General features: G+C 39.1%; 2 protein-coding genes across 3 annotated transcripts in view; one reads left to right on the forward strand and one right to left on the reverse strand.

Moving 5' to 3' along the window:
* Window positions 1-13,743, forward strand: part of ZMYND8 (zinc finger MYND-type containing 8) — a 48,095-nt gene extending 34,352 nt beyond the window's left edge. Inside the window, exons 17-24 of one of the 2 annotated variants that reach the window (XM_030463017.1) lie at window positions 600-974; window positions 2,997-3,187; window positions 4,185-4,265; window positions 5,175-5,253; window positions 7,035-7,274; window positions 7,432-7,589; window positions 8,989-9,078; window positions 12,216-13,743. In XM_030463017.1, the coding sequence (XP_030318877.1) occupies window positions 600-974; window positions 2,997-3,187; window positions 4,185-4,265; window positions 5,175-5,253; window positions 7,035-7,274; window positions 7,432-7,589; window positions 8,989-9,078; window positions 12,216-12,317 (1,316 nt within the window). In that variant the 3' untranslated portion in view covers window positions 12,318-13,743. Of the gene's footprint in view, window positions 1-599; window positions 975-2,996; window positions 3,188-4,184; window positions 4,266-5,174; window positions 5,254-7,034; window positions 7,275-7,431; window positions 7,590-7,875 lie in introns of both variants that reach the window. The other variant, XM_030463018.1, reaches the window with a different exon arrangement.
* A 4,454-nt stretch (window positions 13,744-18,197) lies between these two features.
* EYA2 (EYA transcriptional coactivator and phosphatase 2) overlaps window positions 18,198-25,863 on the reverse strand; it is an 80,182-nt gene continuing 72,516 nt past the window's right edge. Inside the window, exons 13-17 of the mRNA XM_030462992.1 lie at window positions 25,216-25,376; window positions 24,380-24,494; window positions 23,637-23,758; window positions 22,740-22,840; window positions 18,198-18,695 (exon numbers count right to left, since the gene is read on the reverse strand). Coding sequence (XP_030318852.1) covers window positions 18,615-18,695; window positions 22,740-22,840; window positions 23,637-23,758; window positions 24,380-24,494; window positions 25,216-25,376 — 580 coding nt within the window. The 3' untranslated portion in view covers window positions 18,198-18,614. The remainder of the gene's footprint in view (window positions 18,696-22,739; window positions 22,841-23,636; window positions 23,759-24,379; window positions 24,495-25,215; window positions 25,377-25,863) is intronic.

Raw genomic sequence — 25,863 nt, forward strand, 5'->3', positions numbered from 1 at the left:
ATTCATGCAAAATGAAGGTCTTTGCCCCCTTTCCAGAAGGCCACCAATGCAGCAGCCCTCCCCTTCAGTTCCTAAATTGATCTGATATATGGGACAGTCAATGATAACCTCTGTAAAGTTTTAGAGTAAGCATATATATCTTAAATATAGTTCACCTTTCCTTAGGAAGTTCTTAGTGTGTTTTTCCTTCAGTTATTGCTCAGTCTTGTTCGTTTTGAATATACTTTTTTTCCTGAAATTAACGGAGATGACAGGAGTAACTGGTGACCAGAAACATCTTCAGAAATGCTGACCTCTCAGACATCTTCTGAAGGAGGGCTAGGCTGGTTTTCTGGGGTCTGGCTTTTGTTTTGTTTTGCTTAATGGCTATTATTTCTGAATTGCTACTAACTTCAGCTACACTGAACTGGTTTTACTTGTAGAATATCAAAATAACTTCATTTGTAGAATAGCAAAATGAGCTTACTTCTAGAATATGATACCTTTGAGGAAAATAATTCAACGTAGACTGGAAGGTGCATACAAATCTTCTAAAAATTAGATTAAAAATCTGAGTCAGATATGCTGGTGAAAAGCTGATACTACATTTTGTTGTTTAGTTGTAGGTAAAACACCACCTTCCTCCAGTGCAAGCACCCAACCTCTACCAGAAACTCCAGTACTTACCCGCTCTGCAGCCCAGACTCCACCAGCTGGTGTGACAGCAACTACCAGTGCTTCTTCTACTGTTAGTGCTCCATCTGCAGCCACTGGAAGTCCTGTGAAAAAGCAGAGGCCTCTGCTACCTAAGGAAACTGCCCCTGCTGTGCAGCGTGTAGTGTGGAATTCTTCAAATAAGTTTCAGACATCTTCTCAGAAATGGCACATGCAGAAGGTGCAGAGACAGCAGCAACAGCAGCAGAGTCAGCAGTCTCAGTCACAGCAACCTCAGTCCTCTCAAGGGACAAGATACCAGACAAGACAAGCAGTTAAAGGTACTCGCTTTCTAACTCACTGTGCCTGTGATGCCATAATTCCCCAGTAGTGATCTCAGTGCTCCAAGGCTGCCTAACCAGGAATTCTTCCATATAAACCAAATCTCAAAGTGTGGTTCTACTCTGATAAGTGACTTTTAAAAATACAGCAACTTACTCACCATACCTGCTCTTTCTGGTGTGTATTTAGAGTCATGCCTCCTTATTTTAATGAAAAAAGTTTGTGTGTGTATCTGTATAAATATTTTTGCCATTCTTAGCCATCACAGATTTGGGAGAGTGAACTGAGTATTTTCTGGATTGTATGATAAAACCATTAACTATTCCACTTGGATGATTACCACTGTCACCTCAGTATCTGCAAACTGGATCCAGTTTTATCTGACAAGAAGCTGATCCGTATGTTTTTTTTCATAGAGTATAATTTGACAAAAATGAAATTACCCAGGCTACGTTTGTCTTTGAAATGCCTGTTGCTTAATTCTTGACAAGACTTTGATGTTACTTTACTGAGCAAACAGCCACAGCATTTCAGATTGTTTTCAGAACTGTTCACAGCTTACTGTCCCTTCGCTTGTTTTACTGGTAGAAGGCACACTGTAACAAAAGCCCATGCTTCTGTTACTTCACCTCACAGAACAGCAACTTTATGTAAATCTAGCTTAATTTGTTATTTCAAGTTAATAAACTGAACTGTTTACTGGTGTGCCTGATTAGATTTCTCCATTCTGCTACCACTGCAGGCAAGCCAGTGATTTCACGTAGCAGAGAGGTTTAGGTAATGGGGCACATTTCTTGGGTCCAAAACTGCTAAGTGTTGAAGAAGCAGTATCTTTTTACTTGCAGACTGCACAAATTTAATACAGAAATAGTCAGTGAGAAAAATAAATGTGAAACTTGGTGAGGTCTTATTTTTAACAGAGTCATACTAAGAGCTTAATAATGTGGGCTGAACTTTAAATGTTCAGCCCATGAGTTTTTTTTAACAATATTTTTACTATTGAGCACGTCATAGCAATGTTCCATCTTAAATATTAAAATCTATAAATCTATACATTTACTAGATTTTGATACAGATTTCTTACATGCTGAATTGGCATAAACAAAAATACAGTATCCAGAGATAAACTGAATAATTTCTATTTCAATAATTCCTGTTTCAAGGAGATTGGCAATAATGGCGTCCTTTGTAATATGAAATGTTAAAAGTAGATTTTAAAGTATTGTCCTTAAAAAAAAAAAAGGATTGTGGTGGTTGTTTTTTAATATTTAAGGGAGAATAGTCATTAGGGATGAAAAGGGTGTGGGGGTCTTTGGGTTTTGATTTGTACTCATTTTTTAATTACCCTGTTTAATACACTGTTTAAGATTATTCGAACTGGATAATTGACTGGAGATGAGAACTATCCTTATTTATGAAAAACTTAATTCAGTGTTGCATTCCTTGCTCTGCAGCCAACCAAAGGCTGATATAGATATGTGGATATTAAACATGTTGCAACACTAATAATAATTAGTGGCATTAACAATAAAAGAATGGCAATAACATCAGGAAGTATTACTAAAAGTAGGCTTCTTCAACTTTGTTTTTGAAGCAAAAAGAAAAGGATTTTCAGTATATTTCAAAATTATGGCAAATGAAAATGTCAAAGTCTAACATATGTTCATGTGTGTGGTATTAGTTGGGAGTTTTCCAAATTCAGAGGTTATTGGGAATGAACTCTTTGGAAGTCAAATGGAAAAGTCCCAAAATGGGAGTAATAAAGATCTGAGGGAAACTTTTGCCAGTCTAAAATAGTAAGTTGGAAAGATATATTTGCTTCATTACCTTTAAGCCTTACAATTGGGTACAAGTTCAGTGGCTGGGTGCTGTATAATTAATAGTATAAATGGCAGCATTGTATAAATAATGTATTTGAAAAAGTTAGATGCAGACATTTAAGTTAGACATTAAAGCTAGAAGTTTGCCTTTTTATTGCCCTGTTTATGTGATTTGTCTGATGTATGTTCTGTCTTCTTTAGCTGTGCAGCAAAAAGAGATCACCCAGAGCACCTCCACATCCACTATCACCTTGGTCACAAGTACTCAGCCTATTTCTATGGTTACCAGCTCTGGATCCACAAGTACACTTTCTTCTTCAGTTAATACAGACTTGCCAATTGCAACAGCCTCAGCTGATGTGGCTGCTGATATTGCTAAATACACTAGCAAAGTAAGTTCTTGAGCCAAGGTTGTCTCAATTTTATTTTGAACTGAACTTTCACATTTTTGGCATTTGGATTCTGGAAATAACTTTATTTTCAGGTTGACCTATGTTGCTGATTCATTCTGTTTACTATGTAGGAACAAGTAGATTTTGATCGAAGAGCTGGCTAATGCTACCTTCCCAAGCCAGAATGTATATATACAGTATATATGCAGGCTTCAGATGCTCAGACACTTTAGACCCTTTTCTTCTTACTTATACAGGGTTTTTTTGTTTTGGATCATTTTCTGCGTGTTCTCCTAAAAGTGTGTAGGTTTCCCCTTGTATTGTATTTACATTAAAATTAATATTTTGTCACCTTTGTCTAGTAATACATACAGAAAAATGTCTGGTTTTAAAACAGTCTAGCTTCATCAAGTAACTTGTTAAGAGTATGTATTCATGTGTTTCATGTGCTAAAACAGAAAAGTTGTTATATATACTGGTATAATGTTATAAATACTGGTGTAACAGTGACAGTGAGGGATGGGAAATTAGCTCTTCATATACTCTCTTAGATCTTGAAATTGAAAAATCAAGGGGAATACTATATAAAGAAATCAATTTGAGGACCCAGGCATTAAAAGCACCAGAATTAAACTTAACTGTCAACTTTCAGGGCTCTCACTCAACCACATGGTCTCAGTGAGGTTATCAGTCTTCAGCAATTTCACTAAATGTCGTTATTGTTTGTTCAAAAGTTATATCAGTGGCAATTTCTTGGAGGAGTAGAAGGTAAAGCAGTTCACCAGTTCAGAACACTTTAAAAATCAGAGTCCTGATCAAAAGTGTTGTATTTTACCTTCTAATTAGTCCTCTAAAAGTAGGTCCAGATAAATACATAGAAAGATTGTGGCATTGTTGATAATAATGTAAATTCTGATTAGAGTGGTTGAAAGGAATTGAAAGTGGGTATCTGTTAAAAATATGTATCAAAGCATTTTTTTCCAATTTTATCTTTCAGATGATGGATGCCATCAAAGGAACAATGACTGAAATATATAATGATCTTTCAAAAAATACTACTGGAAGTACAATAGCTGAGGTTAGTGCAAGAGTTGCAAAGTAGTATTTTTATAAACAAAAATATCACATAACTTTACCTAAGAAATATTATAAATTGAGACTGTTTACAGAACCTAATTTCTGTCCTGTTTTAGAAGTAAAGATTAGAGTGGTAGGGAAAAACAGAGAAGAAATCTCAAATGGCCTCGATAGGATGAGCAGCAAGAACATTAAGCCAACAAGCCCAGATCCTTAAAGCTTCTGTTGAGTATTTAATTTTCTGTTGGTTTGTTTAAAATCAGAAATGAGGGAGGCTTTGTATTTTAATAAAATGGTGTACATTGCTTTTATTTGTCTCTATTACTTAGCATTGTTTGAGTGTTTTCTTTAAAATTGGAAAAAGCACACTCAGCAGTGTAAACTAAGTACCAGTGTGAATAAAGCTCAGGAGTTAAGTGTGATTTTTCTTTTCCTTGTTTTAACTAAAACAAGGGAGTCATCATTTCTGAGCAGTGATATTTGTATTTTCAATCTATACTGAATTAAAAACTTCTTTCCTGAATCTCATATAGTTAAAAAAAAAAAAATCATGGTAATAAAAGCAAGTAAAATTGAGGAATAAGCTTTTTTTTATTCCAGTCAGGGAAATTAAAAACTTGATCAATTTTTAAGGAAGCAAGAGCAGGTTTAGTAGAAATGGTTTTTTTGTTTTTTTTTTTCAAGAAGTCACATACTTTTTATGGTAGGAGGATCTAGCAAAGGAATATTTAGGCTACTTCAGACTTTGGAGTAGGGCTTACTATGGTCTTGTCCTCATGGAATTATAAGGGAGCCTTGATGTAAGTAATGATTAGGCCCTTTGCTTTGGATATGGTTTTTTGTACAATAATTATGCATTATGCAGTGCACCCTGTTTATTATTACTAATGATAAAATTTTTAACATTTAGATTCGGCGTTTGAGGATTGAGATAGAAAAACTTCAGTGGTTACATCAACAGGAGCTCTCTGAAATGAAGCATAACCTAGGTATGAAAATGGCAGACTAACACAATGTGTCAGTCTAAATGCTTGCAGTTTGTGGTGTGTATTACTGTCATAGCACAAATTGTGAAGTGAAGGATACAACAGTGTATATAAAGTACTGTGCTGATTTAATTAACAGGTTTTGAGTATGTACTCCAAGTTACTTCTGTCTGTGCATAGCAAACAACAGGTGTTCAGCCCTCTGAGACAAATTCAGGCTAAAGAGAGCTTTTGATAGGAAAGAATAACTATTTTATGCATCACTGGATAATCCCTCTTCATGTGATATTTTATGCTGATTGCTTCATAGAATCATAGAATTGGCTGGGTTGGAAGGGACCTCAGAGATCATCAAGTCCAACCCTTGAACCACCGTTGCGGTTGCTAGACCATGGCACTGAGGTTCTGTTACTACAGCCACTGGGGTGACTGCTTCCTCTGGTATCCCTTTGGAGATTGTAGCTGACATTTTGGTTCAGATCAGATGTTGGTGTATATTTTTATTTAAACTGAATATTCAGCCTCCACTTAATCATAATGCCAGTCTGGCAGTGAAATAAACAGATAACAGAACATTCCTCGTAGGAGGGGAATGGTCATCTCTACATTCACTCAACCAAATGAAACTATGGTTAAAATGTGATTCCTCTCAAATTATTCTTATTTAATGCACTGACTGTGGGAAAGAAATTGCAATCCAGTGATCAAGCTGCATGGAGTCCAAATAGCCTTAGGACTGTGTAATATTGTCCTTATCCACTTTTTGACTCTTTTTGCAGAATGTATCTGGAATTGGAAGTAAATTAAGGGCTCAATAACGCCATATTTAGACTCTTTGGTTTGTTAGTAATATTATGCTCTTTCCAATGAGAGTAGTTTTCCTACTGCTTCACAGTCAAGTTACAGCAGTCTTCAGAATTACATGGGTTTGGCAACAAATTACCTGCAGTTCCCTGACCTTAACCTCGAGGTGTGGTCAGAAATAGAAGGAAAATTCCTTAGGCCTTTTGTCACCAGTCTTAACCTACTGATTTAAATACACACTTTTAATAGTGTTTTAAAAGTATGTCAACTTTCAGAAGACTCACAATATTCATCCTGAGTCAAAATGGCTGGAACTGAAATACTTTGTATTAGCCTACTTTCCTGAAAATTCTGTCAAGCTCACATTCACTGGTTAGTCACTCATAGTGACTGAGGTATCAAGTCACATCTGTTTCATACCAGGTGGCTCCTGGCAATCCTGAAGTAAGGCTCAAATTTACAGATTTATTCAGGTACCACTGAGTTTTTCCAAGTTTGTCAATGTTACTCTTGGAAATTTCACTTCTTTTCTTTGTAAAGAAACCAAGATGCAATGAACAATTGATTCACTGTTATTAATGGGAAAAGAGAAGAAAGTTTTATTTTCTGACCATTGGAGGCAGAACAAAATGTTGGGTTTGTAAAGACAACGTGTAATAGCAGCAGCCACATACAGCCTTCTGGTGTTTATGCTGCATGTTGTGCACTTGGATTCTAATCCTTTGTGGGACATCTTGAACTAAAGCACTAAAAGGAATGTAATGATTAAGGGTAAAAAATCATAGTGCTAGAATGAGACAAGAAGATGGAAAGCTTTCATTTGTTGACTGGATATAAAACTGAGGTACCTAAACTCAGGGAATATTTTCATTCTTAGTTTTACTTTCATCTTGTCTTTAAACTCATGAAAATTCTTGTTTTGCACCTAGCTGTTGGGGGGTGCAGAATACAAAACTCATCTTCCTTTGCATTTTGAGTAGAACTGACAATGGCTGAAATGCGTCAGAGTCTAGAACAAGAACGAGATCGTTTGATTGCTGAGGTGAAGAAACAGCTGGAATTAGAAAAGCAGCAAGCAGTGGATGAAACTAAAAAGAAGCAGTGGTGTGCTAACTGCAAGAAAGAGGCCATTTTTTATTGCTGTTGGAATACTAGCTATTGTGACTATCCCTGCCAACAAGCTCACTGGCCTGAGCATATGAAATCTTGCACACAGTCAGGTAATCTTGTGTTGGGCTGCTTGAGGGGGCTTGGGGTGGGTTCAGTATGCAAGTGACTCTGTTCATCCTTTGCATGGATGCAGACAGGCCTGTGAAGAATGACTGATGTTTGGTACACAGAAGTAGCACCTACTTTGTCATTTTTCCTTTATTTTAGCTACTGCAACACAGCAAGAAACAGATACAGAAATTAGCACAGAAACATTAAATAAATCATCCCAGCCCAGTTCAAGTGTGCAGCCTACACCCACAGAAACAGCCAGCACCCCTAAGGAAAAAGAAGGTTCAGCTGATAAAAGCAAAGAGAGTGTTACAGTGAGTATCACTTTAACAACAATAATATGTAAGATTTCTCTGAAACCTACCCCTAAAGGCTTCCCTGAATCAGCCAGGAGTTTATTTGCATATTTCAAAGAGTGTGATTTGGGGAGTGAGACAGGGAGTTGTGTGGGTTTGGTTTTTTTCCTTCATCTTGGCAAAAAAATCTTCTGTGCTCTGGGAACACCCTTTCCCCTTCACTCATTCCCAATAAAACCTTGTGTTGCCTTGACTCATCCTTCCAGCCAAAGGGGACTGGACCTCTTTCTCTCTCTCTCTCCAGGACCCATCAGTGTAGCCTCTGGTCTGGATCTTTCGATACAAGTTGCCTTCTGATAAGCAATACTGACTGCAGCACTTCCAAGCCCTTCTTGCCTGGGGGTTCAGAGGCCAAGCTCAAGACCTGCATTCAAATCAACTTCCTTATCACAACAGACTGCCACTAGGGTACCACAATGTTCCATAACACTGATACAACACTTCACCTGGATCTACAGTTAACGGAGCAATGTGCAGTTACGAATTCCTCTGTAGCATCTACTCTGATAGTATTCAGTAGGCAAGGATGAGCAAATGCTCTAATAAAAGGGACTTAACATTGCATATATAGAATATGTTTATAGAGAAGATTCTGCTTATAGGTAGGGCTTGACTATTAGCAATTTCAGCATCGTTTTTCTTCTGCCCTTTACGAGATTTATTAAATGAAAAATTTTATGGGGGGGGGGCTTATCCTTCAAACCCTTACACATGATCCCCACATTGGTAGGAGCCTTGTTGTATTTTAAAATATTAAAAGCAAACTAATTTTGTAGTATTGTGATTCCAGCATGATGTCTCATTGAGATAGTCCTATAGAATTTGGAAGCATAGTAACTAGAGAGCTGTGTTCATTTCTTGACACTTTTGCTACTGTCTGGTGTTAGATCTCTGGGCTTGATATGTCAACTAAGGAAACTTGGGAAACAGATTTGAAGAGGGGAAAAAGGATGTGCTGTTCTACCTGAATGCTTTAGGGAACTTATTTAAACTCTGGCTCAGTCGATGTTCACATGCATTATTTGTGGCAGCACAACCTTTGTATTATGGGGGAAATAAGGGAGGGGAGAAAAATCAATTATCTAAAACTTTTGCCAGGGAATACTCCAGTTACACAAATCTGGAATTCCTTTCATATAGATGTCCTACTTGAAACATCATGCTGTATACATTGATCATGTTCATAATGGAAATTGTTTTATTTACAAAGAAATAACCTGTGAATTCATTAAGATGCAAATTTTTAACACAAGCAAAACATCCAACTTAAATTTCATATTATTATATTGGTAACAACTAGGTGGAATTTATAGAAAAGCTGAGACTTCTACTGAGGTTGCCTGTGCTGTCTCTGCAGATAGCAACAGGTGAGGCAAGCAACCAGCCTATAAAACTGGTCCAGGTACCGCAGACCACCACCTATATTCCAACAACTCAGCCCACAATTGTAAGTACAAAATCACAATTTAAAGTCTGCAGTAGTACTGTTCCTGGCATTAAAATTGCTCAGTATTTCTGGGGGGTTGTCTCCATCTGCTGTTCTGTTGAGATATGAATTCACTGGTATAGTCTCAACTTGCAGTGCAAAATGTCTTGTTTTGCTATGCAACATTCCACCCTTTCATGTCATCATTCATTATTACAAGGATTCAGAAATTGTCATGAAGTATAGCAGAGGCACTGAGGACAGTCAGATTTCCATTTTTCATTATTATGTTAAGTACTTGTCCATTTCCTGTATATACTTGACCACAATGTCAATGTAAATATATAGAATTCATTTTAAATATCTTTTAAATATCTTTTTGTCTATGGTATCCTAAAGAGATTTAATTAATTCTGAGCTATACTTGATATTCTCGTGACATCTCAGTAACTATGAAAGAAAATATGCATTCATCAGTAGCTTATCTCCCATGCAGTCTTGCACATTCATGTTATGAAATCATGAGAAATAGCATTGCAATCAGACCTGTTTTTTCCATCAAAGACTTGATCAAGGACACTTGCATTCCCTGGTGTCAGTCACAGGTTATAGGACAGAAGTGAGTTCAATTTTTGTATTTTATGCACCACTGTATCCCATTCTTTCAACGGACTCTGTTCTGCAGTGCTCACTTCAGAGTCACCATGGCATCTGAGCTGACGTTCTTCTTGCTAAAAGGAAATAATGCTGATGCTGCACTGGTCACTGAGCAGCACACTCTGCCACAGTGCTGGGTTCAACAGAGAAGCCCATGCATGGAGAACTGGTTTATTTTCTGACTGGTTAGAGGGTTGATAATGGCTGTGTACCAATTTAACAGTGTTGTGGGGCTGAACTCTGTCTTTCTCTCTCCTTATGCACACACATTTGACCCCCAGCCTCAGCTGCAGGATACACGTGTGTGTGTCTATGAATGCACACACACACACACACACACACACAGAGTATGTCACAGCCATTATATTCCACACAGATGTTACTGCTCTTGGTGGGGATCATGACTTTTCACATTCCTAGTGGCATTTTAATGCAACTCATTTTGTCTCAACTGAGAGCACTGTGCACCTTTGCAGCACTGGTCCTAAATTGCTTGGACTGAATTACCATAACAAGGTTTTTTATAGGTTTTAAAATCAACTAGCAAGCATCAAAGACGTTAGGCTCTTCTGTGAATAGCTGAGAGGTTGTAAGATCTTAAGGTGGTTTTGTGTAATATTCAGAAAGATGGTGGTTACTTTCATCGGTTTTCTGTAACACAAAGTGTTTTGAGTTATGTAAAGCATAATTGGAATGTCTGAAAGGTTTCAACCTTTATTTGTGCATGCTTAAAACTTTGTACACATTTGCATTAGTCTTGCACAGCTACAAACACCTCTGTATTCTAATGACTGCACGTGCAATTTGAATAATTTTAAACCTTAGTGCATGTTTAATATGTATGCAAAATGTACATATGTGTAAAACTGGCAGAGGTGGAAAATTTACCTCTCAGGGAATGATCTTAACACATTTAAGGAGTCTTGCACATTCCATATCCCAATCGCTGGAAGAACTGAAACTTAATTTTTTTGTTTGTGTGTGTATATTTAAAAGGCAACTCTGGCAACCTAAATTTCCCCACCTGTAGTACTACCTGAGGCTTACAGAATGGCTTTCTTAGGGTTCAATTGTGGACTTCGTTTCCCACTCTGAATTTCTTCCTCTGAACAACTTAGTGTATCTTTTGGATACAATTTCCACTGAACTCTTTATGCACATCTGAAATCATTGCAGGATGGCACCAACCATGAATTTATTTAGCAAGTTGGTTCCATGTTTGTTTTTTTATTCTTTCTGCAGTTAAAAAAATGTGAAAATATCAGTTCCTGGTCTTTGCATTCCAGGGAATGGAATAAGTAGGCTCCTGGAAGGCATAGACTTTGTTGCAAAGAAACTGATATACACTCTAGGCTGTAATCCATCTCAGTAGGGGTACTCACCATCCATACTGAACACCATTAAGACACTAATGTGATTTCTTAGAACAGTGTGGGGAAACATTGGGCTTCAGTGAACTTGTATCTCTTCTTCCATGTTCTCTTTGGAATGGCACTGTCCCACCGGTGGGAAGGTCTGTGCATCCCTTTCAGATTCCTCAAAATCTCTTCCAATTTCTTCCACAAAATACTGAGAACTGAAATGGATGCATTTGTTTGATCACCAGTTATGCATCACTGGAACTGTATGAAAACATACTTGCAGTTTGTATGGCACAGACACTTCAAGACTTTCTCACATTTTTTGAGAAAGCTTAAGAGACAGACTTAAGATTCAATAAATCATTTTCCAGATCTTCCAGAATGATGTGACCATGACCAGATTGTTTAACATTCTTGTGCCTTTGTCTCTGCATCTGTAGAATCAATTACCACCTATAGAGATGTCCTGAAACTTCATTTGTCAAGATTTATAAATCATGATCTGTATGATGGAAGTGAAAAGTTTATTCTATATTAATATTTTTACAGGGTGTATAAGGCAGTTCCCAGTAATGCTTATGTTTTTGTTACTGATTGGTGCAAAAGCTAACTTAATTTTTTGTTCAAGTAGTTGTTCTTTGTTCTCTTCTGTGTAGACTGAATGCATGGGAGAGTTCTTTTCTGGGGAAAAAGATTTAAGTAATGTGTAACAAGACTATACTTAAAAACAAGGGTATTTTTGTACTCCAGTTTGATTTGTCAAAACTTTCAAGTGACAAAGGATTTTCTTAGTCCTTTTTCTTCTTCCCATGTATTAGTTTGGGGAAAATACATAACTGGAAGTAGTAACTCTGAAAACTTTATTCTCCAAGCACAGACAGAGTGTGTATAGTACCTACAGGACCACCTATCCCTGTAATTATATAGCAGTAATAATAATTTTAAAACCCTCTTGGCTATAGGAAAGTAAAGCACTACTTTCTGCCCTGGAATGAGGTAATACTGCAGTAATAAAGGTATTAATTCTTGTACAAAATTGGAACTTGTTCTGGGTTTTCCCTGGAAAATAAATCTATTTCTGTGGTCATGTTTATGTGACCTTTAACATAACAATATGTTTCTCTTGGTTTTAATCCACAGACCATTCCTGTGGTGGTAAGTCCTTCTGCTGGGACAGTGGCAATGAGAACTGGAGTTCAGTATGTTCAGACCACAATGCCAGTCCAAGTACGAAGAGTCTAACTGCTAACAAGAAGTCCATACAATTGTTGGAATAAAAATATCCAATAGAAATGTGAAAAATACACACAGTTCTTTGCATTAACCTCAAAGGTTCAGACTTAAGCTTTGTATATGTGTACAAAGCATTAACTACACTACATTAATGTAAAGCATTAGCGCTGGCTTAGAAAAGCTGAGGAGAGGTAAGATCCATATTAAATCTATGCTTCTTTTGTAAATAGTGTACAATTTGTGGATGTCATTAGAGTACCATCTCCTTTTTATATTTGTATTAACTTATAAAGAGTGTTTGAAATTGGAAAAGGAAGGTTTAAAACAGCCTTACCACAAGCTAACACTGAAAGCTGGTCTTGGGAAACTGCAGTAACGTATCAGATAAAATCTAAGAATCTGAACAACTTGATTTGCATTTGGATTGAAAAAAATTCTGCACTTTGAAACTCTTGTAGAATTTCTTTGAGCAACCAAGTGATGAAGGGTATCTTTTTTCCATTTAATTGTATTAGGCAAGCAAATTATGACATTTCCAATCTGCAGACCTGAAATGCCTAAGATTTATATTATTTTTTTTTCCACAATGACCAGACTGTTAACATTTACATTGTTTACAGGTTAAAATTAAGTTAGAACTTCATTCAGTCTAATATCAAAAAAGTTTGAAAGTGTAATACCAGCTGGTTGTAGCATGGTTTCTGATCAGTGGTATCAAAGATTGAGAAAAGTAAAGTTTGTTCCTATGCTTCACAGTTTTGTTTTCTTAAAAAATCCTCCAAAAGGACTTTGAACAAGTAGGTATGGAAAAAAAACATGGATCAGGAAACATGAGCAAAGGACTTTTGATGCTGGGCCAGAGCATGTATTATTTATATGATGGAGTTTATGTTTTTATGTAAGCATGAAACAGTACAGTATGAGAGAAAGTAACCCCTGAAAATGCTGTCTGTTACACTTATACTGTAGTACCATTTTGTATGTTGTGTAAAACGAAAGCATTGAACAAAGCAAAGGTGATGTATGTATATGAGAAAATTAATTGTATGATATCATTCCAGTACATTCTGTTGTACATTTCAGTCATGTTGATTTCTCCCATTGTTTATAAAAATGCGGTTTGTACAGTCTCCAGCTAGTACCCATATTAGAGGGATAAGAATATTAGGAAAAAAAAAAGCAAGAACAGAATATTCGTGAATTGCAGTTGTGTCAAAAATAGCCTAGCTGGCCTTATTTGTGGAGCATAATTGCTTTTAGCATATGGAAGTATTTTTTCACATTTTCTTTGTATAAAATTTGTATTAAACTTAAATATCTTTTTTGACAATTGTGTTTCTTTGTGACTAAAACAGGTGACACACACAATATGCTTTGGGTTTCTCCAGTTTTCCAAGGAACTTCACAATTTTTTAATTAAACTGTTTTAGAAAAATGTTCTGTGTTCCTGGATTTCCAGTTCTGCTTCAGCCTGGATGAATGTTCATTTCTGCTTAGTCTCAAAACAATGAAATTTCTGTTTTCCTTCCTCTTTTAAAAACTCATTGTTACAAAGCACCATCCTCAGGTACTGCTACGATTGCCTGATCTGTTCAGTTGTGCTAAATGCTGAGAATTTGGTTTTGTGTCCCTAGTGTTCACTGGGTGTCAAGGCTGCAACTCCAGGGTTGTGGCACAGCCCTGACAAGCTGCAGTTTTGTGGGGCAGCTGCCTGGGGGGGAAGGAGGTGTTGGGCATTTGGGGTCTGTGGGGCTGGGCAGCCAGGAGAGCTGCAGAAAAAACTCCTGGGAGGAGCCAGGTGAAACAGTGCAATTATAACATGGTTTTTCTACCCCCAAGGATGCCGTGTAGTTTTGCAAGTATTTTCTTTGCTGTTTCTCTGGTTACTTGACCAAATGCTGTGTTCTGTTGTTGAACTTGAACTGGTGAAAGGTGGGCAAGGCCCAAGTGTGATTTCAGTCAAAACTCTTTTCAGAAAAGGTCCAGATCTGGTTTAACAGGTTTTTGACTAGAAATGTGAAGACCCAAGCAGATGCTTTCTTTTGGTGTGTGTTATATCAATGGTTTTTTTTTGTGTGTATATTTACTTTGCTACAACTTGCTAGAAGTGCCAGTGAGAGCTGATGGGTGGAGAGACCTCAGGGATAAGGTTTATGAAGGGCAAAAAGAAAGTTGACTGAAAAGTCCTTCATCTGAAGTGTGGAGAGGGGAAAGTAGGGGGTGGGAGAAGAATGTGTGGTGTGGATCAGTCCCTGCAAAACTCAAGAGTTGGGCTTTTGCAAAGGAATGTGTTATGTGAAGTGTTGCAAAGCACACTGTACAGGCATCCCAGGATGAGCATCCTGGTCATCAGGCAAAGCATTCTGAGCTGGGAAATGTACCTGAGCTTTAAACCAGGCCAAAGCCCAGGAAGAACTGAAATATGATAATCTGAGCAAAAAAAGGAGAGGCAATAGCAACTCCATTGAATTCCTCTTTGAAGCAGTGCTTGTAGGGCTAAGAGGTCACAGGTACAGCAACCTTGGCCAGAGAGGCTGTTTCTGATCCTTGTCTGCTGGAGGATTTCTTCCACTCTTATTTCCTGCTGACAGTACAGATCATGAACCTGTCCTGCTCTCTGAATGACCTTTGTTGTGGGTGCACATTTTCCAGTGTGTTGCTTCTTTTGCTACTTCTCATTTTAAGTGTTCAGTATGTTCCCTGTTCTCAGGACTTCCCATTCCTCTTAGCTCATTTTTCCAAAAACATAGATGAAACTTGGGATATGGTAAAGAATCTTCAGGTTTTGTTCTACTCCCATTTTACATTTTGAAATCTATAGTATGTTTTAAATCAAATTTTGTCTTTTAAATGTCTTTTAAAATCAAATATTATCTTCTCATTTAGAATCCTGGCGTGCAAGAAAGCCTTATGGTGAAAAGTAGAAGAGAAAGGATACTGTGAATTCTTATGATGAATTTTTGCACAGGACCTTGCAATTCTGTTGAGAATTATTAGATATGAAGTTCTGGTCAAGCTGCAGCTAATTAAAACTTCAGGGATAAAACCTGATGAACCCTACAGTCTGTTACTTAAGAACAACTGCAGTAAGTGGAGAATGTCCTTACCTGACAGAAAAGAGATGATGGAGAAACATCAGAAAAAAAGGTAACACAGAAATGTTAAACACTGAGGAAAAGTGGGAGGAATTGCTCTGGCACTCAGATCCCACTTCCTGGGGTGCCAGGCCACAGCACACATGCATTTTAAACCCTGTATTTTTTGGAAATCAAATATGAATATCTGGGGCCCACGTGGTGGCAAAGCCTCTTTACAAAAGATTATGAAACCTGTTAAGATTATGTCCTAGAGAGGATCTGACCATGAAATGATGGGAACATTAGCAACCAGTAACTAGTAGTTTATAAAAGCTGATTTCTTTTACTCTGCAGCACTATTGTCACGTGAGTTATCTGTAAGGAAATGGTAGAGCAAAAGATACTTTGGGAAATGTGATGAATGTCACATCAGTGGGCATCTGGTATTGGCTTCTTTTTCATTTTTGGAGAAGTATTTTTGTCCTTGAAGTGCTAAAAGAAGCTGTGATAGCAGCTACTGCACCCTTCTGCTTACAGTCCCATTTAAAACTTCAACCCCTGTTACCACACTATATGTCTTCTTCACATCTCCCTTTCTATTTAAGATACAAAATGTATTAAGAGGTTCAGGCATGTACTAACATACTAAACATTTTTTGACAGAACAGATTCGGACATCTGCTGTACATTTGAACCATGGTACTAATGTGGCTTGCTTGGTTTGTTCACCTCAGATTCAGCTACACTGCAACTTACTTGGTGACCTTGCCACATCATTGTCCTCCAGTCTGGTCAGTGGTGCAACTAAGCAAGGATGTACAAATAGATAAAAACACAGGTGAGAGAGCTGAGCAAGGGCTGTAGGTGTTTGTGCCTGTGTGCTTCTGTATGCTCATGAGTAAAGAGTTATCAATGCCCTCTTCTAGCCATCACAGATTCCTTTAATAGCAAATCCTGATACTCTTGCTGTAGTGAGAGGGGAAAAGGGGCCACAGTGGCTGTCACTGCCTGACTGACAAACAAGTGCTCCTAATGCTGGTCTACAAGACCCTCCTCAGCTCTGTCACCTGTGGGTTAGCAAAAGTTATTGGCTGAGAGGAACATGGAGAAATCTCTTATAGACATGGTACATGGAACACAGGCACTAACAGAACAGGCCCAAAGCTCTCCCAAGAACTTTAGAGACAGAAACAAGAGAGCTGCAGAATCTTTTGGGTAGACTCAGAAAGCAAAATCTTCTAAGAGGCTTTAGGAAAAAAAAAAATCAGTATTTATATAATTGATTCAGTTAAGGCAGGTGTTAAATCTGGAATTTCAAGGAAGAGCAATTAGCTATTGACAGGGTGTTAAAAGCTAAAGTTGTGCTTTCCTAGGAGTCTGCCATTCCTGGCATGTGTGCTTTCAAAGGTTTTATTTACAGGTGTGCTTATCTTGCAAGCATCTGCCAGTTCTCCACTGAGTTTGATTCCTTGAGTTGTGACAGAACTTCCTATTTGTGCAAGTCTCAGAGCTAGAAAACCTTGAGGGAAAAATTCTGCCACACTTGCTTCTGAGGAGGCCCCGAGACAAGCAAAACCTCTGCTGAAAACATCACATTTTATTTTGTGTTGTACTCACCCCAGAGAGCACCTCTTTTGTCTCCAAAGCACGTACTGAAAGGATGTTTGACAAGTACAGCAAGCATGTTTTACAGCTGCTGCACGGCTGCTACCTCTTGAGCCAAAGACTCAGATCAGGTTATTTTGAGATCAGATTTTCTGTCCAAGTCCAGCAGAAAATCCTCTCTCAGCTCTAGCAATGAATCTGTTTCCCAGGGTGAATGTTTTTAGATGTTAACAATGTCATTCAGGCTTGTGGAGCTCAGGTCACACTTCTAACTCGTGCTGCCTTTACTTGTTTGAGCTTGATTCACACATCATAGGCAAGGGAATTGTGTTACTTGCTGCATGTCTCTCTCTTAACACCTTGTTCCAGTGAGGCTCTGATCCTTCTGAGGTTATTTGGTGCCACAGCAAGAATGAGCAGTTTTGAAAATGAATTAGGGATTCATCCAAGCCCAGATAATTGAATTATTTTGACAGCAAGAATTAACAGCCCAGCTCAGCAGAAGTCCTAAAACTGAAGCTTACTTGTAGATGCATTTATTTACATAAAAATAAATATGAACAGCTGCAGTATTTTCTTGCCTTTTATCTTCCTCTGGAGGACAAGTTAGATTTGCTGAATGCCCATGTTCTCTCCCAGCAGACACAGTCACTGACAGTCTTCAGTCTTGGCCTCACCACCAGACAGAATAACTGGTTACAGACTCATTTTTGCACCCCAGGGCTCTGTTCAAAGTCCTTCTAGTCCAACCTCACCTTGAAACAGGGACCTTGAATTCTGCATAAACCTCTAGATTTCCAAGAGTGGCTGGAGAGAAGAGAAGGCAGGTAATCTATTCCCCAAAATGTAAACACGTTTTTATTTAATGCCTTTCACTCATCACAAGGTACTTTTTCCCCACCCCCAGCCCCCAAAACCAAGATGGCAGCATAAGGCACCGTGTAGACACATGCACAGTCCACATACCATCTATGCAAGATTTAAGAACACAGCTATAGTTCTTCCCAACAGTACCATGTGTCCATATTATTAATGTACACAATATGATTTTCCCCAGAGCTTGTTCTGAAGAAATGAACAATTAATTTAGAACAGTAAGACTTCCCCACCCACCCATCCCAACAATCCAGATTAAAAACACAGGTACAGAGCTTAATAGCAGAGTAATGAGATTAGTTCATAAATTAAAAAAATACAAAAAAAAAAAAAAAAATCAACAGTTTCACTCTTATTTTCAGAAGGTCCCATGTGATGTGATGTACTGTGCAGAGACTCCTTACTATGTCTTCTTCCCCTTTCAAAAGCAAGAAACCTGACAAGTAGATTGTTTGCCACTGATGACAAAAAGGCAGTAACAGCTCTATGCATCCGTCCCAGCCATGAATAGCTGCAGGATCCCCAATGAGTTATCTGAAGGCTTTTCCTCTGTCCAAAGGAAGAAGGACTTGATACAATGTTCTTTGGCTGCAAGTTCTTAAAGGCTTCCACTGAAAGGGGTCTCCTTCAAAAAAAAGAAAAACTGCAGTTGCTGTGGGATTTTTTTACTAAGAAAATGTTGAGGAGTAGGTGGAACCGATGTAAAAGTTTGAGTGAAGCCCTCACAGTGCTAAGATGTTGGGGTCTGCTACAAATATTCAAGTTCCAAGGCGTGCCGAAGAGCTTCCAGGTCAGCGTGACAAGAGATTCTCCAGAAGGGCATGTTGTGCTAGAGTGAAACCAAAAGAGGGCATTTTTTGGTTTTTATTTAATACTGTGATCAAAACAACGTTCTCAGCGTGCACCCTGAGGAACAGAGCTTTGGGCTTGGGCCACCGCGATGTCACAGTGTCAGAGGTAAGGAGGCTGATCTTAGGAAGGAAGGGTGTGGGGGCTTTCTGTTTGCTGATACTTTGCTTCTATGCAGAGAGGAAGACAGATCCTCCATGATTTGGGAGTGCTCTGTTTCAGAGGTGGCATAGGATGTGGGCTGGCTTTCTGAATGTACTGGCCTCTGAACTATACTTTACTTTTTTTCATGGATTGCTTAGGAATGTTTCCAGAATTGCATTTTTTCCAGAAACACTTTTCTTGCCACTTAGTGATGTTGCCCTACTGTAACAAGTTATACAAGAATCTCAGACTCTCTGGAAAGCATCATAATCCTGTCCTGCAACACCAATTTCAAAGTTGTCTTACCTACTGCTATGAATGCTGTTGCCAGTGCTTCACATGCAAGTAAACAACATATGTATAAAGGAGCTATTAAAATTTACAAAATTGTAAACAGAAGAAAATAATACCACACACAGTCAAAATGCTTTTTAACAATTCCCTTCCAATTAACTAATGCAGCAGGTCATACTGCATTTTCTGGAATTGTAGGAACTGGAGTCATTGCTCAGATCAGGTATACATTTAATGTAACACTGCTGCCTCAAAGAAAGGCTTGTATGACAGCTTGTCCTCAAGAAACTTCCCTAATTCCCATTTTTAAGAAACTCTCTTACAGTCTTCTCATGCCTTCCAGCTCTTCAATTCATATTTACTGTGATAAATCTAAAGTCAGGTATACAAATGTACAAGTCCTAAGCAGTGAGTTTTGGCAAAGATGTCTAAAGTCAACTGTGACCTACAGGTCATCTTGACTCATCTCTTCAAAACTGTGAATATCCTATAGGGCTACCAGACTTGCATCTGAAACAGGATGAAGTACCAACTTCTTTTAAAGTGATGTGAAGCAAATGCAGTTCAAATGTGCAGGGGACCTGAGATGGCAACTGTAATCTGGTAAAGTACAAACAGTGCTCTGAAAGCATCACTGTAGTAACAGTTCTGCAATCATCAGCAATAGCTACAATGCCTGTGGGGGATTGCAAAGAGATAACCTTAAAATAATTAGAACTTGCTATTAGACGTGAGATACAGCTTTTTGTGGTATGTTCTGGTGACCCTGGAGTTTAAACTGGATTTGTTATTTATTGAAAACAGATAAAGCAGTTTTATTCTGATCAGAGACACAGCTCATTTCTGCACCTAAGATGTTATAAAAATATTTCAGGTTTTGATTTTCTTAGCTTCCTCTCAAAATTCTGGTCTCTGTACAGTCAGCCATATGTATTGCAGTAACAAACATACAGAACGCCTGAAGTGACAGAGCTTGCTCCCTTCCAATGTGTTAATAAAATTTCTGAGGATTTTATCACTGTAAATTATTCAACCATGAACATACTGCTTCTGTTTAAGAAGTACAGACAAAGCTTTAGATAACATATACTTCCTCGACAGATGATTCTGATGAAGGGAGGTGTTCCTCTTTCAAGTGTACCTACCTGTGTTAAAAAAAAAAAAACAACTTCTGACTTTCCAGATGTTTATTTTACAGAGTGTCTGTTTACACTCCTCTGATGTTTAAATACAGCTCAAGCTTCCCTCTGGTATGTTGCCTATCAGTAAACAAATGTTTCCTTCAAGCTATTTATCAGTGTGTGTAGAGACAGCAAGCAAACACAGACCTCTGAGGTGACTAGAATCCATTGGTCTGCAGTTTCACTTTAAGGGGAAAAGTTATTTCCTTCTCCCTCCCCCTCCCCTGGCTGTTATTAATCCCCTTCCATTAAATTATCTAGTTTTCTTTCTTAAATGAGAAGAAAACTTGGCCTCCCTACCACTCCTGTTGTTCAGCATTTACAGAACTATCACTCATCAGACAGGTGAAGAAAAATGACCCACTAAAATGGAGATATTATCAGTGCTGTCGGCAAAACAGTGAAAGGCTCCCTGCCTGCCCCCCTCCCCTTTTTTTTTTTTTTTTCTTTTCTTTTGTATAAAGCTCAGGTGTGTAGGAGCCTTGACTAATGATTGTCATCAATCAAAGGAGGCGACAGCCCAGTAAAGAATGTGCTCTACTAATGGGAGAACTGCTTAGGCCAGGAGACACAACCAAGAGGGCTCTTGAAATCCTGTCTATAAAAGACTGTTGAACCTTCCCACCTCTTCATACAGCCAGGGAGCCCTTGCAGCCTTTGATGCAGTCATGTTCACTGACCCACTGCCTTTGAAGTATGGCACTGGGCAGTCAAAAGCAGGAGGCTGTTATCACTTCATTCCCACTCATGCATTTTGGACTCTTCTCTGACAACTCCTTAACCCTTCCTTAACTACAGGACCTGCATATTTGGCTAGTTTTCCCCTATGGAGATGTGTATGTTGCAGTTTCCATTGGCATGGTGAAATACATTACTAAATGAAGGTTTCTGCTGCTTTGATGAGGACTTGAGATACAATTCTGGGAACAGAACACATGCCAATCACATTATTTGCTGGGATCCCTTTGTTCTTGGACTTCTGCACCAAACCATCTCAAATATCCTTACAAAGTCTTTTCACAATCTTTATTCAGAAAGAGATGTCAGGTGCTCCAGCATGAGGCTCAGCTGTATAGATGAGTTCCTGTGATACAGTATTTTGTACTTCACCTACATTACAACAGTTATCTGTGTGCTTATTAAAAATTAACCAGTTTGCTGAAGATGGGATTCATGCAGTCAGTTCCTGCATCCCAAGTCATGTGCAATGCTTTGAAAGCAAAGCCAGCTCAGCTGATTTTCTGCAGTCACAGCAAGGAGCACAAGACCCAGGATGTGCAAAAGCATCTTGCAAATAATGTGTGCCCTGAACAAGTTGTATTTCTGTCCCTGTAAAGCTAAATAAAGGGAGAATCCAGGCAAGTTTCTGCTCTAAAGATTAGGAAATAAAAACTTTTAGCTGTTGAATTCTCATGTTGTACAATTTACTTGAGGTAACTGACTGCTTTCCTTTTAGGTCTTCAGTTGTTCTTCATGTTCCTACCACTCCTGACTTCTCTAATACACCAGTATCTCTTGTATGCAGCAGAAGGTATCCCTTGGTGGATCTCTTAAATCTTCCCTCATCCCTGACTAAATCACTGGAAGCAGAAGTTGGGCTTTGCTCTTCTCATATTTTGCTGCTATCTCTTCCAGGGTCTTTCCTCTTACAGTAACCCAGAACCAAAGAAGATTCAACTGGTCCCTGAAACTCCAGTTCTCATTTCCCAGTGACTGAACTGTGTGCACCAATGACTGGAGGACTAATTGGATGCACAGGTTAGTCCACTTAATTACAGTGGTACCTATGCCAGTGGGCCCCATCAATGCAGTGAGCATTTAACCTTACCAAGGGCTTTTGCAGTTTCTGTTCTACTTTGTATTCAGTACACCTTCCCAACATCATTTTGCTTGTGAAATTAATCACATTGTTCCATAAATCATTCATAAAGGCAGCAACAGAATGCCAGTCCTTTGGGATTCACTGTAATGACATCACACCCTGTACTCTCCATCAGTCATAAACACATGTATGTCTCGATGCATAATCTAATGAGTAATTCAAAACTAATTCCAATAATTTGAAATTTGCAAAAGCAACGTGTAGATCAGAAATTCACCCTGCTTGTTCATCTGAGATAACACAGTGGAGTTTTCCTTTCATGTGTTTAAATCTATCTTTATTAAGCAAAAATGATTCCTGGAACATGTGACACAGTGACGACCTGAAAAGTTGCAGTAGCTGCCAAAGTGGGGGGATTTACAGTAGGAAATTTTTCACAAGGTTTTTGAGTATTTTGGGTATTAAGAAATGAGACCAGTGTAAACTATTTCAAGTGGAGGGAGCTTCATTAAGTGTTTAAGTAAAGAAAGGGCCACTGAAATGAAACCTTGGAAGAGTTCAGCATGGCATTCAGAAACTGTACCTTTTTTGCTCCCTGTTCCTCTTCAACACCATCTCCTATTACAATGTACACGGCTTTCCTTCCAAACCTTTGCATTATTCTTTCAAAACAGCTCTCTTTCCCTAAGCAACACAAGAAAAGACATATTTTTCATTAATCTTGATACATACAGCAAGTGGGGCTGGCATTCAGGCACTGGAAGTGGAACCTAACTGAACTTGTGGCTTTGAAATTAGAACATAACCTAATTTTCATCTGTGATGGATTCACTCCATCTCATGACAGCTCCTACCATTTCCCTTATCAACCAATGACTTCCAAATCCTGTCAGTTTTCCACAAGCTTTGTGACTTTGATGCACTGCTTAGGCTGGCAATTGCTGGACTGATGTGATACTCGTGGTAATCAGTTTTCAAGCCACCTTGTGTTCATTCAGGTTGCAGTGAAAACATGAAAATACAAAAATTAGAGATTCAAATGCTTAGACCACAAAGGGCAGAACACACACCAAAAAAGCCTCAAACCAACTCTACCAGTGTGTATTACTCACACAGCTTCATAAAGCTCATTTAGTGACTCTGCAAGGATAGCAGGATCCAAACAGTGTTTCTGTATATAAGAGGTCCAACTAGACTGTCCTCTTCCTGGCTGGGTGAACATCCCACATGCCGTGGATGCTCCACAGGGTGGGTATTTTTCAAGCTCACTCCCCCATGGAGACACTTGGGAAGAGTAGGATTATTTTCTTTTTCCCTGTTCTAGTTTAAGTATGGGCAGTGAGGATGAGAATTAGAGATGTGTAAATGTGGAGCTAAAAATAAAGCTCACACATTGCTTGCTGCAATCAGGTTGGAGGATATGCCTTAGGGACAAAACTTCCATCTGTCTGTGGTGGGGCCTAGGTTAGTTTGCTCTTACCTGTTTTTGTTGCACTGTAAATGTTTTCAATGGGGAAGACAGTGCCCAGTCCATAGAGAAGCACTTTAGCAAGAGCTGGTATAAGCTGAGTTGTGGTGACCAATACATTCACACAGTTAGGCCTAGAAAACAGAAGTTAGCAGAAGTGGCAGTTTGTGTTTGTCTCTTTTACTCTAGACTGCAAGAAGACAGGAAGGAAACCTTCCTTGCAACTGGAAGTTCCCCAGCCCCTGGGAGCTTATGCAGCTAGAGGCAGGTAATGTGAGTACTGGTAACATCTCTGTCACCTCAGTAGAATGAACAGAACCCACAGAACAAATGAGCAGCAGTGATGCAGCCTTTCTGCACGCATGCCAGGGTCTATATTGTGGGTATTCAAACACCCTTTAGCAATCTTCACACTGGGTTCTTTGAGCGAACATATTCAGGGACAGAAGGGCCCTTTTCTCTCTTTCCTACTCTTGTAAATCTGAATACATGAAAAGTGTGCCACAGAAGAGGTAGCCAAGGAAAGGCAAGAAAGAAGACTCCTTTTTTTTTTTTTTTCCCCTCACTCAGTTCATCATCTCAGGCTCACCCCAACCCTTGACAAGATAAGTCTGGCAAACATGTGCAGACTGGCCTCCCACAGGTTTGGCCAGCAAAGTCCTACAAATGTGTCTCGATTTGTTAGAGGGGGAAGAAAAGGGAAGCAAAGGAGATCCTGGATCAAGCCTGTAGGCAATTCTTTGAGCCATTCTTACCGGGAATGTATCAAATTCAGTGCCTTCAGAGCATGTGTGAGCCAGAGATCAGTCAGCGCTTCAAGTTCTGCTCTTAACTGCAGCCAGGTTTCCCTCTTAGGAGCTCCTATTAAACCTGTAAGCAGGGAAAACATCTTTGCAGAAGCACAGAAAGGGACTTGCACAGCTTTGTATGAAGAATGCCAAGGGGCTCCTGTGTTCTGAAACCTTGTCCACTGCCCTTCTCTTGCTGCCATCTTACTCCAAGGCTCTGCCTCAAGGTTTGTGAGGCCTGACCGCAGCACACCCTGCAGCTCAGCTTCCTTCCTCTGAAAAAAAATATTCTGAGTTTTGCTTCTTCCTCTTTTCTCTCAGAGACCTGGCACTGATGTTATAGAAAAGAAGCAGTGCTGCCTATTGCAAGAAGTGTCTGGAACTAGTTTAAGTGAATGTACCCAGAGCATCCTGATACCTGGTGGTGGTTTTTGGGGGACTTAAAAACAAGTAATTATGATACAAGACTGCCTTCAGACAGAGAACAGCCATGTGTTCTGTGGGAAAAAAAGGTATCTAGTTTTGAACTGTTTGCTTCTGGACAAGCATTTTGGAAAACTGGAGAAGGTTGTTTTCCTGCCAAAGAAATGATAAAATAAAGCCCCTTACTCAGACCTGAGTCATTCTCCAACCACCAGATTACGTATTTTAGTTTTTCTCCTACAATTTTGGTACAGAACCTTATTTAAGGATGACTGCTGGAACACTCACTCACTATACCTCCTCCATAGCATGTTCCTAGCAGGGTCAGAAGTATTTGGGAAGATGAAATGCACACTTCTTGTTTGGCTGTAGACACTTACCCCCTACGTTGTTTTTGTAGGTGTTGTACATCTCTTTCACCCGCCGGTAGCGAAATGCTAATTTCCTCATCCAGTCAACTCCCCCATGAACACCTGAGCCCAGACACAGATTTGCACTGGCAGTTGAACTGTGAAAGCCATCTGCTGAGAAGTTATATGTGCTGGGAAAGTGAGGAGGGAAGGGTCAGTATCATTACAGTCTGTACAGTACCAAATAATAGTGTTTGGTGCAGTTTTGGTACATGTTTGTACCAGTGACAAGGCTCTGGCACAGCAGGTCCACAATCCTCACTGCTAAGCCAAAGCATTACAGATTGGGCAGTGGGAAACCTTTCAATATGGTTTTGAAGTGGTTTGGCCACACCTGTGCCAGCTGGCTGGCCAAGTCATATCAGAAACCAGTTTGACTGGTGTGCAACCTGATTTTAGATACATTTCCCAGAATGGTTCCAAACTCAGTAGAGTCAGGGCTTGACAGTAGGCCCAGGAATATTAATATGAGAAAGGGGACTCTGTGCTTAATAAATGCAGACAGCATGGAGCCAGGGAGAGGAGAGGGCCCATGGCTGAGAAGTTTATTTCACATCACTGACCAGGACACAGCTGGGTACTACCTGACCTGCAGCTTCCAGCCTGGAGATCCCATAC

This window comes from Calypte anna, chromosome 20 (genome assembly GCF_003957555.1).
Source record: "Calypte anna isolate BGI_N300 chromosome 20, bCalAnn1_v1.p, whole genome shotgun sequence".
In the NCBI taxonomy this organism is placed as follows: domain Eukaryota; kingdom Metazoa; phylum Chordata; class Aves; order Apodiformes; family Trochilidae; genus Calypte; species Calypte anna.